A 14273-nucleotide genomic window follows, 5' to 3' on the forward strand; every position below is an offset into this window, starting at 1 on the left:
ATACAAAAAGTTGTCTCAGAGATTTAAACTGTTAGTTTCCACTGTGAGGAACATAGTAAGGAAATGGAAGAACACAGGTACAGTTCTTGTTAAGCCCAGAAGTGGCAGGCCAAGAAAAATATCAGAAAGGCAGAGAAGAAGAATGGTGAGAACAGTCAAGGACAATCCACAGACCACCTCCAAAGATCTGCAGCATCATCTTTCTGCAGATGGTGTAAATGTGCATCGGTCAACAATACAGCGCACGTTGCACAAGGAGAAGCTGTATGGGAGAGTGATGCGAAAGAAGCCGTTTCTGCAAGCACGCCACAAACAGAGTCGCCTGAGGTATGCAAAAGCACATTTGGACAAGCCAGTTACATTATTTAAGAAGGTCCTGTGGACTGATGAAACAAAGATTGAGTTGTTTGGTCATACAAAAAGGCGTTATGCATGGAGGCAAAAAAACACGGCATTCCAAGAAAAGCACTTGCTACCCACAGTAAAATTTGGTGGCGGTTCCATCATGCTTTGGGGCTGTGTGGCCAATGCCGGCACTGGGAGTCATGTTAAAGTTGAGGGTCGCATGGATTCAACTCAGTATCAGCAGATTCTTGACAATAATGTGCAAGAATCAGTGACAAAGTTGAAGTTATGCAGGGGATGGATATTTCAGCAAGACAATGATCCAAAACACCGCTCCAAATCTACTCAGGCATTCATGCAGAGGAACAATTACAATGTTCTGGAATGGCCATCCCAGTCCCTAGACCTGAATATCATTGAAAATCTATGGGATGATTTGAAGCGTGCTGTCCATGCTCGGCGACCATCAAACTTAACTGAACTGGAATTGTTTTGTAAACAGGAATGGTCAAATATACCTTCATCCAGGATCCAGGAACTCATTAAAAGCTACAGGAAGCGACTAGAGGCTGTGATTTTTGCAAAAGGAGGATCTACAAAATATTAATGTCACTTTTCTGGTTAGGTGCCCATACTTTTGCATCGGTCAAATTTTGTTTAAATGCGGATTGCACATTTTCTGTTAGTACAATAAACCTCATTTCAATCCAGAAATATTACTCAGTCCATCAGTTATTAGATATATGAAACTGAAATAGCTGTTGCAAAAACCCAAATTGTTATAAAGAAAAAAGGTTAACATTAATAGGGGTGCCCAAACTTTTTCATATGACTGAATATATATTTTTTTTGTACTCACCAAGCAATGGGGACAATAGAGTCTGAACATAGATTTGTGATTGTTTTAAAGCAATTATATATAAAGCAGGGGTAAACCCTTAAAGGTCCAAACCACAATTTTTACACCAGTTTTCTGGCTATTTGAATGTGTCTTAGACATTTTTTGTGGTCTCCTCCAACAACTGGGTTGCCAACCGACTAGAAATTCCAGCACAATCTAAAAAATAGGCCACTTTTTTTTTACTTTTCCATAAAAAAAAATGTAAAAGTAACCTGTCAGGTCCAATATGCACACAGAACCACAAGCAGTCCTGGGTGTATATTGCTAATCCCTGCCTAACCGTCCCTGTATACACTAGCATAGATAAAGAGATCTTTAGAAAAAGTATTTCTAAAGATCTTTTATCGTATGCTATTGAGCTTGGGGATTAGTCCCCTGGGCAATAGTTCCCTGGATAGTCGCCCCCATTACCATGTTAGTACACCCTTGTGGGCGTGCTAACATGCTAATGAATGTGCAGCGTCAGAGGATGATCTCACTCACCTCTCTGCTGATACTGGATTTCGGCTCAGTGCGCATGACCCTGGAATTTCAGTCATGCACACTATGAAGCCGGGTGTACGCGTCCTGGCTTCAAACTGAAGTAGTGCACATGACCGAAAGCCTGGGATCATGCGCATTAAGCCGAAATCCAATCTCGAATGGCGATGGCAGTGGAGAGGTGATTGAGATCATCCTCTGATGCTGCGTATTCATTTACATGATAGCACGTCCACAGGGGCGTACTAACATGCAAATGGAGTTGACCAGCCAGGGAACTAATGCCCAAGGGACTAGTCCCCTCGCTCATTAGCGTACGGTAAAAGATCTTTAGAAATACTTTTTCTCTTTATCTATGCTAGAGTATACAGGGACTGTTAGGCAGGGATTAGTGCTATACACCCAGAACTGATCCTGGTTCCGGGTGCATATTGCACCTGATAAGTTCCCTTTAAAGCATCCATAATTTTTTTTCATTATTTTATCATTTTTACCAGTTTACAGTGAATACAGCTGATGTCTTCATCAGAATTATGGGCTGTAGACATGTATCAGCTACAATGATAATGATTTATTATGGTTTCCCAAAATGTCCGTCAAAAATATGGTCTGTCCATAATGTTTTGTTAAGCTGTCCCCCCAAAAATTAAAAAGATTAATTGGCAATCCTGTCCATCAAATGTTTTTTTTTTTCTCTAAAATAGACCATGGTCACAGACACCAGTAATGTAAAAAATTAGGTATTCTTGAATATTCTATAGCAAAAGGTTTATCATTAAACTTTAAATAACTTGTATCTAAAGGCTGAAAAAGACACAGACAACTCAACACAGGAGGTAAATACTCCCTATATACGTGTGAAACAAATGCATTTCACTTAATTAAGTTAGCTTAATATATGAGTAGCATTAATAAGGTTAGAAATGGTGACACATATGATGCGTTGCGACCCCCTTCTCTGACCTATTTAATAAAGACACGTTATCTTGATTTCTCCATTATTTGCTCATAATTTAAGCTTTTCCGTGCATCTTTGTCCTTCACAATCCAATAAGTAATGTCATTGTGAAGATCCCACTTAGCGTTATCCACTTACATAAGCCATGCTTTTAAATAAACTTCAATGTGTTTTTTCTTTACTTGGTTTCATTGGTTTCCATTAATAATGTGCAGCAATAGAAAAAGGAAACATTTGTTTATTCAATGCTTTTCTATAGGTGACAAAACCTTTCATTAGTAGCTGGAAAATGAATGAAACAGAGGTAGGCAGGTTCAGGCTTCCACTTGTGAAATCAAATTTTCCATGGTACGATATGTGGGAAAACGGTATGCAATTACTGTACTTTCATATAACCACCATTGTTCAGGAGGGGAAGCATTCTGTTCTGTCTTGTTTCCAAGTAAATGGAATTGTAAATGGCATTCAGAATTTTATATATATATATATATATATATATATATATATATATATAAAAATATATATATATATGTATGTATATATACAGTGCTGGCCAAAAGTATTGGCACCCCTGCAATTCTGTCAGATAATACTCAGTTTCTTATTGAAAATTATTTCAATCACAAATTCTTTGGTATTATCTTCATTTATTTTGCTTGCAATGAAAAAACACAAAAGAGAATGAAACAAAAATCAAATCATTGATCATTTCACACAAAACTTCAAAAATGGGCCAGACAAAAGTATTGGCACCCTTAGCCTAATACTTGGTTGCACAATCTTTAGCCAAAATAACTGCGAACAACCGCTTCCGGTAACCATCAATGAGTTCCTTACAATGATCTGCTGGAATTTTAGACCATTCTTCTTTGGCAAACTGCTCCAGGTCCCTGAGATTTGAAGGGTGCCTTCTCCAGACTGCCATTTTGAGATCTCTCCACAGGTGTTCTATGGGATTCAGGTTTGGACTCATTGCTGGCCACTTTAGTAGTCTCCAGTGCTTTCTCTCAAACCATTTTCTAGTGCTTTTTGAAGTGTGTTTTGGGTCATTGTCCTGCTGGAAGACCTATGACCTCTGAGGAAGATCCAGCTTTCTCACACTGAGCCCTACATTATGCTGCAAAATTTGTTGGTAGTCTTCAGACTTCATAATGCCATGCACACGGTCAAGCAGTCCAGTGCCAGAGGCAGCAAAGCAACCTCAAAACATCAGGGAACCTCCGCCATGTTTGACTGTAGGGACCGTGTTCTTTTTTTTGAATGCCTCTTTTTTTTCCTGTAAACTCTATGTTGATGGCGTTTCCCAAAAAGCTCTACTTTTGTCTCATCTGACCAGAGAACATTCTTCCAAAACGTTTTAGGCTTTCTCAGGTAAGTTTTGGCAAACTCCAGCCTGGCTTTATTAATGTCTCAGGGTAAGAAGTGTGGTCTTCCTGGGTATCCTACCATACAGTCCCTTTTCCTTCAGATGCCGACGGATAGTACGGGTTGACACTGTTGTACCCTCGGACTGCAGGACAGCTTGAACTTGTTTGGATGTTAGTCGAGGTTCTTTATCCACCATCCGCACAATCTTGCGTTGAAATCTCTCGTCAATTTTTCTTTTCCTTCCACATCTAGGGAGGTTAGCCACAGTGCCATGGGCTTTAAACTTCTTGATGACACTGCGCACCGTAGACACAGGAACTTTCAGGTCTTTGGAGATGGACTTGTAGCCTTGAGATTGCTTACGCTTCCTCACAATTTGGATTCTCAAGTCCTCAGACAGTTCTTAGGTCTTCTTTCTTTTCTCCATGCTCAATGTGGTACACACAAGGACACAGGACAGAGGTTGAGTCAACTTTAATCCATGTCAACTGGCTGCAAGTGTGATTTAGTTATTGCCAACACCTGTTAGGTGCCACAGGTAAGTTACAGGTGCTGTTAATTACACAAATTAGAGAAGCATCACATGCATCTTATTAAAACCCTCCAAACCAGTAGCATTCATATCTGTATGTCAAAATTCCAAGCCTTGCCAGCCCAGTATGATGTTATTTACTAAAATCAATGTTTACAAAATGACTAAACTCTGCTGTTCCTATGTTAACTAGGGGCTTGACTAGTTGATGGGGTGTTAGTTCCTCTGACTAGTTGGCCCTCTTTCCATGTTACCACACCCCTGTGGGAATGATTACATGATTTCCACCAGCTGGCATCACCCCCAGCACATGGAAACTTTGCGCATATTTGCAGCTTTGTTCACTCACATTGAGCTACTTCTGAAGCCAGGTATATATGTCCTGGCTTCAGAGAGGTGCAGTGCACATAATTGAAAATGCAGAAGCTGTTCTTCCAATCATGTGCACTGCGCTTCGTTACAACCGGGACCTGTATACCTGGCTTCTGAAGAGGCTCAATGCGAGTGAATAAAGCCTCTTGCATTTGAAAGGTTTCCATGAGCTGACGGTGGAAATCATGTTATCACACTCACAAGGTCGTGATAACATGGAAAGAGGGCCAACTAGTCTGGGGAAACTAAAGGCTGCTTTCACACATCAGTTTTTTGCCATCAGGCACGATCCGGCGAAAAAACTGATGCAACGGATCCGGCGTAAAAACGGATCAGTTGCATCAGTTTTTTCCATCAGTTCCTTCAGTTTTTTGACAGATCCGTTGTGATACTGAGCATGCTCAGTTCAAAAAAATGGATCTGGCATCTGTAATCCGTTTTTTGCCGCATTACACTGGATATGGTGTCCATATGCTTCCATTATAAAACACGCCGGCGCAATATGGTTTTTTGCCGGAGACAAAAAACGTTCACTTCAACGTTCTACCCGGTTGCTGGACAAGCGAAAGCCGGACGGAACGCAAGGCCATCCGGCACAATCCGGCAGTAATAGAAGTCTATGGGGGGGGAAAACGAATCCGGCGGCAACCGTTTTTTCATGTTTTTGCCGGATTGTGCCTGATGGCAAAAAACTGATGTGTGAAGGCAGCCTAAGGCCTTATTGACTAACCTAGGTGCTAATTAGCATAGAAACAATGCAGTTTATAAATCCTTTTTATAAATATTGATTTCAGTAAATGACATCATACAGGGCTATTTAGGCAGGTAATTTTGACATGCAGATATGAATACTGCTTGGTTGGAGGGCATAGGGGAACTGACAGGTTCCATTTAAGGAATTTCTACCAAGTTTTATGGACACTTATCTATCAGTTTCATAGACTTATCTATGAGATAGCTGTAATTTTCTGAATACTTATGAATCCAGCTACTAAGATTCCCAGTGATCTCCGGACCATCATGGATCGTGCCCCGTGTGACAACCATTGTTCCATTCATTGCTTATGGCACTCTCAAGTACAGCACACACCTATCTCCACCTATAGACAAATGTATAGAGAAGTGGTGCACCTGCTCTGCACAGCCCAGTAATCAGGATCAGAGGGAGCTGTTCTCGATGGACCTTGAATATAAGGCTGGAAACACACTTATGCGTGTAAAATCGGTCGCAGTTGCATGATAAAAAGTCGGACGATTTCAGTTCACTTTATGATCAGTGTGCAATGCAACTGCACTGTGATCCTAGGATTTTTCTCATGATTGCAGTGCGTGTGCAATGCGTGTTTGATGCTTATGGGATCCGTTTTTACTATGTCATCTGCCCTGCTACATGGCCGCTGACAGCAGACACAGACAGAGCCATGTAGCAGAACAATAGGATAAAGAGTTGCACACCAGTCACAATGTATAGGGGAATAATGAAAAGCATAACTGCTATATGAATACTAGACTGAAAAATACAATGAACTATCTGAAATAAGTGAAAAACATGAAAATGGTATCTGCATAACTGCTATGAAAAATAGAAATGAGAGATATTTAGCCATTGTATTGATCAATGCAAAGGAGCCCCAAAACCAAACGCCAAGGTAATCTCTATTTTTGGGGTCCCTAACCTATGTGTAACCTCACCTGCAGTTAAAAAACTTGCTCTGTATGGGAAGCAAGGGACCAAGCTATATATGTGTGAAATAAGAGACATGGCTATGGGTGGGGCAGGGTTCTCAGACAAAAAGTGCATACTAACTAAAGAATGTATGTCTGGAACACCAATGGTGTGAACAGGGTGCAAGACTCAAAAATATACAACTAAACAATAGGATAAAGAGTTGCACACCAGTCACAATGTATAGGGGAATAATGAAAAGCATAACTGCTATATGAATACTAGACTGAAAAATACAATGAACTATCTGAAATAAGTGAAAAACATGAAAATGGTATCTGCATAACTGCTATGAAAAATAGAAATGAGAGATATTTAGCCATTGTATTGATCAATGCAAAGGAGCCCCAAAACCAAACGCCAAGGTAATCTCTATTTTTGGGGTCCCTAACCTATGTGTAACCTCACCTGCAGTCTATTATTCCTATAGCAGTTATGCTTTTCATTATTCCCCTATACATTGTGACTGGTGTGCAACTCTTTATCCTATTGTTTAGTTGTATATTTTTGAGTCTTGCACCCTGTTCACACCATTGGTGTTCCAGACATACATTCTTTAGTTAGTATGCACTTTTTGTCTGAGAACCCTGCCCCACCCATAGCCATGTCTCTTATTTCACACATATATAGCTTGGTCCCTTGCTTCCCATACAGAGCAAGTTTTTTAACTGCAGGTGAGGTTACACATAGGTTAGGGACCCCAAAAATAGAGATTACCTTGGCGTTTGGTTTTGGGGCTCCTTTGCATTGATCAATACAATGGCTAAATATCTCTCATTTCTATTTTTCATAGCAGTTATGCAGATACCATTTTCATGTTTTTCACTTATTTCAGATAGTTCATTGTATTTTTCAGTCTAGTATTCATATAGCAGTTATGCTTTTCATTATTCCCCTATACATTGTGACTGGTGTGCAACTCTTTATCCTATTGTTTAGTTGTATATTTTTGAGTCTTGCACCCTGTTCACACCATTGGTGTTCCAGACATACATTCTTTAGTTAGAGCCATGTAGCAGAGCTGAATGGCCGCTGACAGCAGACACAGACAGAGCCGCATGATCAGAATGAAGTCGGATGAACTTCACCCCACCTCATTGTCATCCTGCGGTGTCTGTGTAACATGGCCCCTGATTTTCGGTCAACGGTGAAGGTCTCGCCAGTGACCGCAAAGCCCCTGAGTGACCGCAGTGAGCCGCGCAATCAGCGGTGCCGTCACTGAGGTTACCCGCGGCCACAGCTGCAGTCCTCCCGCTGAGATCTGTGGCCATGGGTAACCTGAGTGATGTCATCGCTGACAGGGCGACTCACTTCGGTCGCTGCGGGGAGCTCACAGAGAGCGGTCGTGGTCTGTGACTGCTCTCTGTCAGCTTCCGATGTAGCAGATCTGACATCGTCAAGGGACCTCTGTGGATTACGTTGGACATGGAAGGGTATTTGGGGACTTGAATAAAGTGGTGAAAGAGGGTTGGTTTTTTTGTTATTTATTTCAAATAAAGGATTTTTTGGTGTATGTCTTCATTTTCTTTAACTTACAGGTTAATCATGGAAGGTATCTTGGGGAGACGCTTGCCATGATTAATCTAGGACTTAGTGGCAGCTATGGGCTGCTGCCATTAACTCCTTATTACCTCGATTGCCACCGCACCAGGGCAATTCGGGATGGCCAGGTACATGGATGCGGCTATTCCGGGTGGCTGCTGGCTGATATTGTTAGGGTGGTTGGCTCCCCATAACGTGGGGCTCCCCATCCTGACAATACTAGCCTTCAGCTGTGTGGCTTTACCCTGGCTGGTATTAAAATTGGGGGGAACCGCACACCGTTTTTTTTTTAATTATTTATTTATTTTACTGCATGATATAGACCCGCCCACCAGCAGCTGTGATTGGTTGCAGTGAGACAGCTGTGACTCAGCGTGGGGGCGTGTCTGACTGCAACCAATCATACGCAAAGCAGGGAATACGAGATTGAATAATGAGCGGCCGGCTTTTTCAAAAGAGGAGAAGCCGCCGGAGCAGTGTGAACGCCGTGCAGCGCCGCGCTGGTGATCGGTGAGTATGAGAGTGGGGGGGCGTGGAAGGAATAGACCGACATGGACAGAGAGAGAGAGAGACCGACAGAGAGAGAATAGAGACCGAGAGGGAGAGACCGACTGACAGAGATAGAGATTGACCGACATTGTGAAATCTCACTCATTTCCAGTGTTTTGTGAAACATGCGATAAATGTATTTAGAAAAACGAATGTCACTAGGATGGTGTGAGTGCCGTCCGTGTGACATCCGTTTATTTACCCGCTCCCATAGAGTTGCATTGGAGAGACTCGCGCGAGAAACTCTCCAAAACGCAGCATGCTGCGATTTTTTTCTCAGTCTGATTTGGACTGAGAAAAAATTAGCAGATGGGAGCTGCCTCATTGATTAACATGTGTCCGAGTGCAATGCGAGAATTTCGAAATGCGAAAAAAATCGCAAGTGAGAAGCCGGCCTTAGGCAACGACTCGCACTAGGTGGCTGGTGTCCTATATTGAGTTACAGATATACAGTAGTTAGCCTGTTTATGCCTTTGGAAATAAAATCATGATGTGTACAATCATTTCAGAGGGTTAAAATTTAGTTTGATGCACAATTATTACTTGAATAGATTTCTCTTGTTATATGAGTTACTTCTAGCACGCTATATGTGCTTGCTCCTATTATTATAGGGGATCTAGAACAATGAGCATGTCGTCCAATTTACAGACTGCAGGTTATTGAGCAGGAGGAGCTTAGAAAAATTATATACTTTGTAGGAAAAAAATATATTTTATTAAGTTCTCCTTTCTCTGAGCCTATTGGTCCAGTGAATAGTCTTATTTATTTGACAGTAAGGGAATACAGAATTAGTTGTCCGTCACTGATGGGAGCCACCCACTGAACTCTTGAGCAAAGAAAGAGCAGAAATTCAATTTTAAAAATGGAAAATTAGGCTGGGGTTACACGGCAACTTCACCGCAGCACCATCATAAGACTAATGTAGCAGCAAAACCTAGTGATCATCACTGTGCCATGGGGTCTCATTGCAATATCAAGAATGCCACTGCTACAAATTTACTAGTTGCACATAATCCAACTACATCAGATTTATTGCAACATGCTTATCACTGTCGCAATGCGGCAATACTCTTGGGGTCACAATGTGACCCTATATACTTGTATTGTGCTGCAATGTAGCAGTGACTCCTAACGAACGTGGGTCACGTGACAGGTGTCGAGGCCAAAGTGGCCGTGTAGCCCAAGCCACCGAACAATATATCAATCTGCTCAGCTTTTCCTCCCGTATAATCTGCTGCCCACAAACAGGACCTCATGCTAAATTATAAGACACCCTACCTCATCTTATTACCTTGCATTCACCTCCTGTATTTTCCCTTTTTGACTTTTTGTTATTAAATTTCCACCACATCCTTCTCTTCGTTCCTCGCACTTTGTCTTATTGTCAATATGTTTCAATACACAGCTGGATGTGCCTCATCGTACAATGCTTTTTGGATCAAAGAGAAAACTCTCAGTGTATTCCTGCCGGTCTATAAGGCCCATTTCTCTGAAGTACCTCTCGTGCTCAGCAGTGGTTGTTCTCCGTGTTTTATAAAGCCGTGGATACACTGTACAAATGACTGAAAATAGGGGAACATGATAGGAATAAAATCATATAAAGTGGATCACCTCCAGTGTAATTCATAAGACGAGGATGATATTTGTAATGTTGCACATGTTGGTAATTTCTCTTTGGACCTCTCAGGATCAATATTGATGAGAATGTTCTGTCTTTCTTGTAGAAACACGATGGCCAGTTCACTGTCATACAGCTGGTGGGGATGCTGCGAGGTATTGCTTCTGGGATGAAATACTTATCGGACATGAATTATGTCCACAGAGATCTGGCTGCAAGAAATATCTTAGTCAATAGCAATTTGGTTTGCAAAGTGTCAGATTTTGGCCTCTCTCGAGTCCTTGAGGATGACCCAGAAGCCGCTTATACTACAAGGGTATGTTGTGTAAAGAGTCCTCCTATCCTCTATCACAGGGGTGTAACAAGTAGACACTATGTATCTCCGTAGCTGGATTTCCTAGTGATCTGCATTATCATACCATCATCAGTAGCAAAGTATCTTATTATTTAGGAGTCCTACAGCAGTTGGTCATCACGGTTGTCTGCTTTCACCTTCTTCAGCAACTTTCCTCTTTGATCAAACATTAAAGTGGTGGTTCGAAGGCCAAAGAAATTTCCATTTAAATCCCCATCTATTTATTGCTATAATCTAATATATATATATATATATATATATATATATAAATGTCAGCTCACGATAATGACTCCAGAAATGGGAGGCTACAAATGGATAATGCTGGAGTTGCAGCAGTTATGCGGGCAAACTAGACATGGAGAATCTAGCGTGGAAAAAAACATCCCAGGTAAGTGTATATAAAATGGAACTTTTTTCGTTCATTTAAAATCTTCAGGAGTTACGGATAGAATATTACCAATATGCAAGTAAAATAGGTATTAGGTGGTACCTACGCGTTTCAGCTTAGAAGCCTTAGTCATGGTCTGTATATTAAAGACTGGAAAACCAGCTTCTAAATACCCTGGTCTACTTATCAGAGGGTGTTCCTAATTTTTTTTTGCAGGTATAGCCTTGTAGAAACTAATCAGAGGTCTTAGGGAAACTAATATAATAGTGTGAAAAAGTGTTTGCCCCCTTCCTGATTTCTTATTTTTTTGATTTCAGATCACCAAACAAATTTAAATATTAGACAAATATAACACAAGTAATAACAAAATGCAGTTTACAAAGAAAGGACTTTGTTATTAAGGGAAAAAGAAATCCAAACCTCCAGGGCCCTGTGTGAAAAAGTAACTGGCACCCATCCCCTTAAGGCTGCTTTCACACATCAGGTTTTTGCTGTGCGGCACAATCCGGCGCTTTGCAGAAAAAACGCATCTGTTTTTTTTTTGCCGCCGGGTGCGGTTTTTCCTCATAGATTTTTATTAGCGCCGGATTGTGCCGCATGTACTTGTGTTTGATCTGGTTTTTGCCGGTTGCGGCAAAAATCGTCTCTCCGGCGGCTGCACAGAATGCAGAGAGGAACGTTTTTTGCCAGCGGCAAAAAACTGCATAGCGCCGCATGCGGACCTGTGCAGCATGGTGCATAATGAAAGTCTATGCACGCCGAATCCGGTGGCATGCATCAAATGCCGGAAGCATGTACCGTATTCGGTTTTTACTTCTGAGCATGCCCAGAAGTGATATAAATTAATTGCTTGTCAAAAAATCTCTCTCTCTCTCTCTCACTAACTCAGACACACTCACCGATCACCGGCGTGGTGCTGCACGGCTGTCACACTGCTGGCTGCTTTTCCTGATTTGAAAATGCCGGCCGCCCATTATTCAATCATAATTCGTTGCTTTCCCCGCCCACCGGTGCCTATGATTGGTTGCAGTCAGACACGCCCCCATGGTGAGTGACAGCTGTCTCACTGCAACCAATCACAGCTGCTGGTGGGCGTGTCTATATCGTGCAGTAAAATAAAGAAATAATAAAAAAAATAGGCGTGCTGTCCCCCCCAATTTTGATACCAGCCAAGATAAAGCCACATGGCTGAAGGCTGGTATTCTCAGGATGGGGAGTCCACATTATGGGGAGCCCCCCAGCCTAAAAATATCAGCCAGCAGCCACCCGGAATTGCCACATGCATTAGATGCGACAGTCCTGGCACTCTACCCGGCCCATCCCGAATTGCCCTGGTGCGGTGGCAATCGGGTAATAAGGGGTTAATCATTGCAGGCATCTATGAGACACCCCCAATGATTAACCTGTAAGTGAAAGTAAATAAACACATACACCCAAAAAAATACTTTATTTGGAATTAAAGACCAAAAAACACCCTCTTTCACCACTTTATTAAAATCCCCAAATACCCCTCCAGGTCCGATGTAATCCACAGAGGTCCCACGGCGCTTTCAGCTCTGCTACATGAAGCTGACAGGAGCGGCAGTAAAACACCGCCGCTCCTGGGAGCTCCACGCAGCAACTGAAGTGAGCCGCGCTGTCAGCGGGGACATCACTGAGGTAATGCCGGGGCATGCGGTGATGATCGGTGCGGTAGTGCCGGGGCGTGTGCAGTGATGATGCGTGCGGTAGAGCCTGCATGTGCGGTGATGGGGCGTGCGGTAGTGCCTACGTGTGCGGTTATGATGCGTGCGATAGTGCCTGCGTGTGCGGTGATGGTGCATGCAGCAGTGCCTGCGTGTGCGGTGATGATGCATGCAGTAGTGCAGGGGTGTGCGGTGATGGTGCGTGCGGTAGTGCAGGGGTGTGCAGTGATGATGCGTCCTGTAGTGCCTGCATGTGCGCTGATGTTGCGTGCGGTAGTGCAGGGTGTGCGGAGATGATGCGTGCGGTAGTGCAGGGGTGTGCGGTGATGATGCGTGCTGTAGTGCCTGCGTGTGTGGTGATGATGCGTGCTGTAGTGCCAGCGTGTGCGGTGATGATACATGCGGTAGTGCCTGCGTGTGTGGTGATGATGGGGCGATAGTGCCGGCGTTTGTGCGGTGATGATGAGGTCTCTCTCTCTCAGCATTAAAAAAAAAACAAAAAAAACCACGGATCTGTTTTTTTACCGGATCCGTTGCATCAGTTTTTACACAATCGGAGAAGGATCCATTGCATCAGGCACAAACCGGATTGTGCCTGATTGCAAAAAACTGATGTGTGAAAGCAGCCTAAGGGGTGCTTCACACACAGCGAGCTCACTGCCGAGATCGCTGCTGAGTCACGCTTTTTGTGACGCAGCAGTGACCTCATTAGCGATCTCGTTGTGTGTGACACTGAGCAGCGATCTGGCCCCTGCTGCGAGATCGCTGCTCGTTACACACAGCCCTGGTTCGTTTTCTTCAAAGCCGCTCTCCTGCTGTGACACTCAGATCGCTGTGTGTGACAGCGAGAGAGCGACAAATGAAGCGAGCAGAGAGCAGGAGCCGGCGTCTGACAGCTGAGGTAAGCTGTATCCAAGATAAACATCGGGTAACCAAGGTGGTTACCCGATATTTACCTTAGTTACCAGGCTCTGCAGCTCTCACGCTGCCTGTGCTGCCGGCTCTCTGCACATGTAGCTGCTGTACACATCGGGTTAATTAACCCGATGTGTACAGCAGCTAGGAGAGCAAGGAGCCAGCGCTAAGCAGTGTGCGCGGCTCCGGCTCTCTGCACATGTAGCTGCATTACACATCGGGTTAATTAACCCGATGTGTACTGTAGCTAGGAGAGCAAGGAGCCAGCGCTCAGTGTGCGCGGCTCCCTGCTCCCTGCTCACACTGGTAACTAATGTAAACATCGGGTAACCATACCCGATGTTTACCTTAGTTACCAGTCTCCGCAGCTTCCAGACGGCGGCTCCGTGCAAGCGCAGCGTCGCTTGCACGTCGCTGCTGGCTGGGGGCTGGTCACTGGTCGCTGGTGAGATCTGCCTGTTTGACAGCTCACCAGCGACCATGTAGCGATGCAGCAGCGATCCTGACCAGGTCAGATCGCTGGTCGGATCGCTGCTGC

At 43.4% G+C, this 14273-nt stretch overlaps 1 protein-coding gene across 3 annotated transcripts in view; it reads left to right on the forward strand.

Annotated features, from left to right (window-relative positions):
- LOC142296918 (ephrin type-A receptor 3-like) overlaps nt 1-14273 on the forward strand; it is a 448562-nt gene that overhangs the window by 400865 nt on the left and 33424 nt on the right. For all 3 annotated transcript variants that reach the window (XM_075341041.1, XM_075341040.1, XM_075341042.1), the window contains one exon: nt 10499-10708. In XM_075341041.1, the coding sequence (XP_075197156.1) occupies nt 10499-10708 (210 nt within the window). The remainder of the gene's footprint in view (nt 1-10498; nt 10709-14273) is intronic.

The sequence above is a fragment of the Anomaloglossus baeobatrachus genome, chromosome 3, assembly GCF_048569485.1.
Source record: "Anomaloglossus baeobatrachus isolate aAnoBae1 chromosome 3, aAnoBae1.hap1, whole genome shotgun sequence".
Classification (NCBI taxonomy): domain Eukaryota; kingdom Metazoa; phylum Chordata; class Amphibia; order Anura; family Aromobatidae; genus Anomaloglossus; species Anomaloglossus baeobatrachus.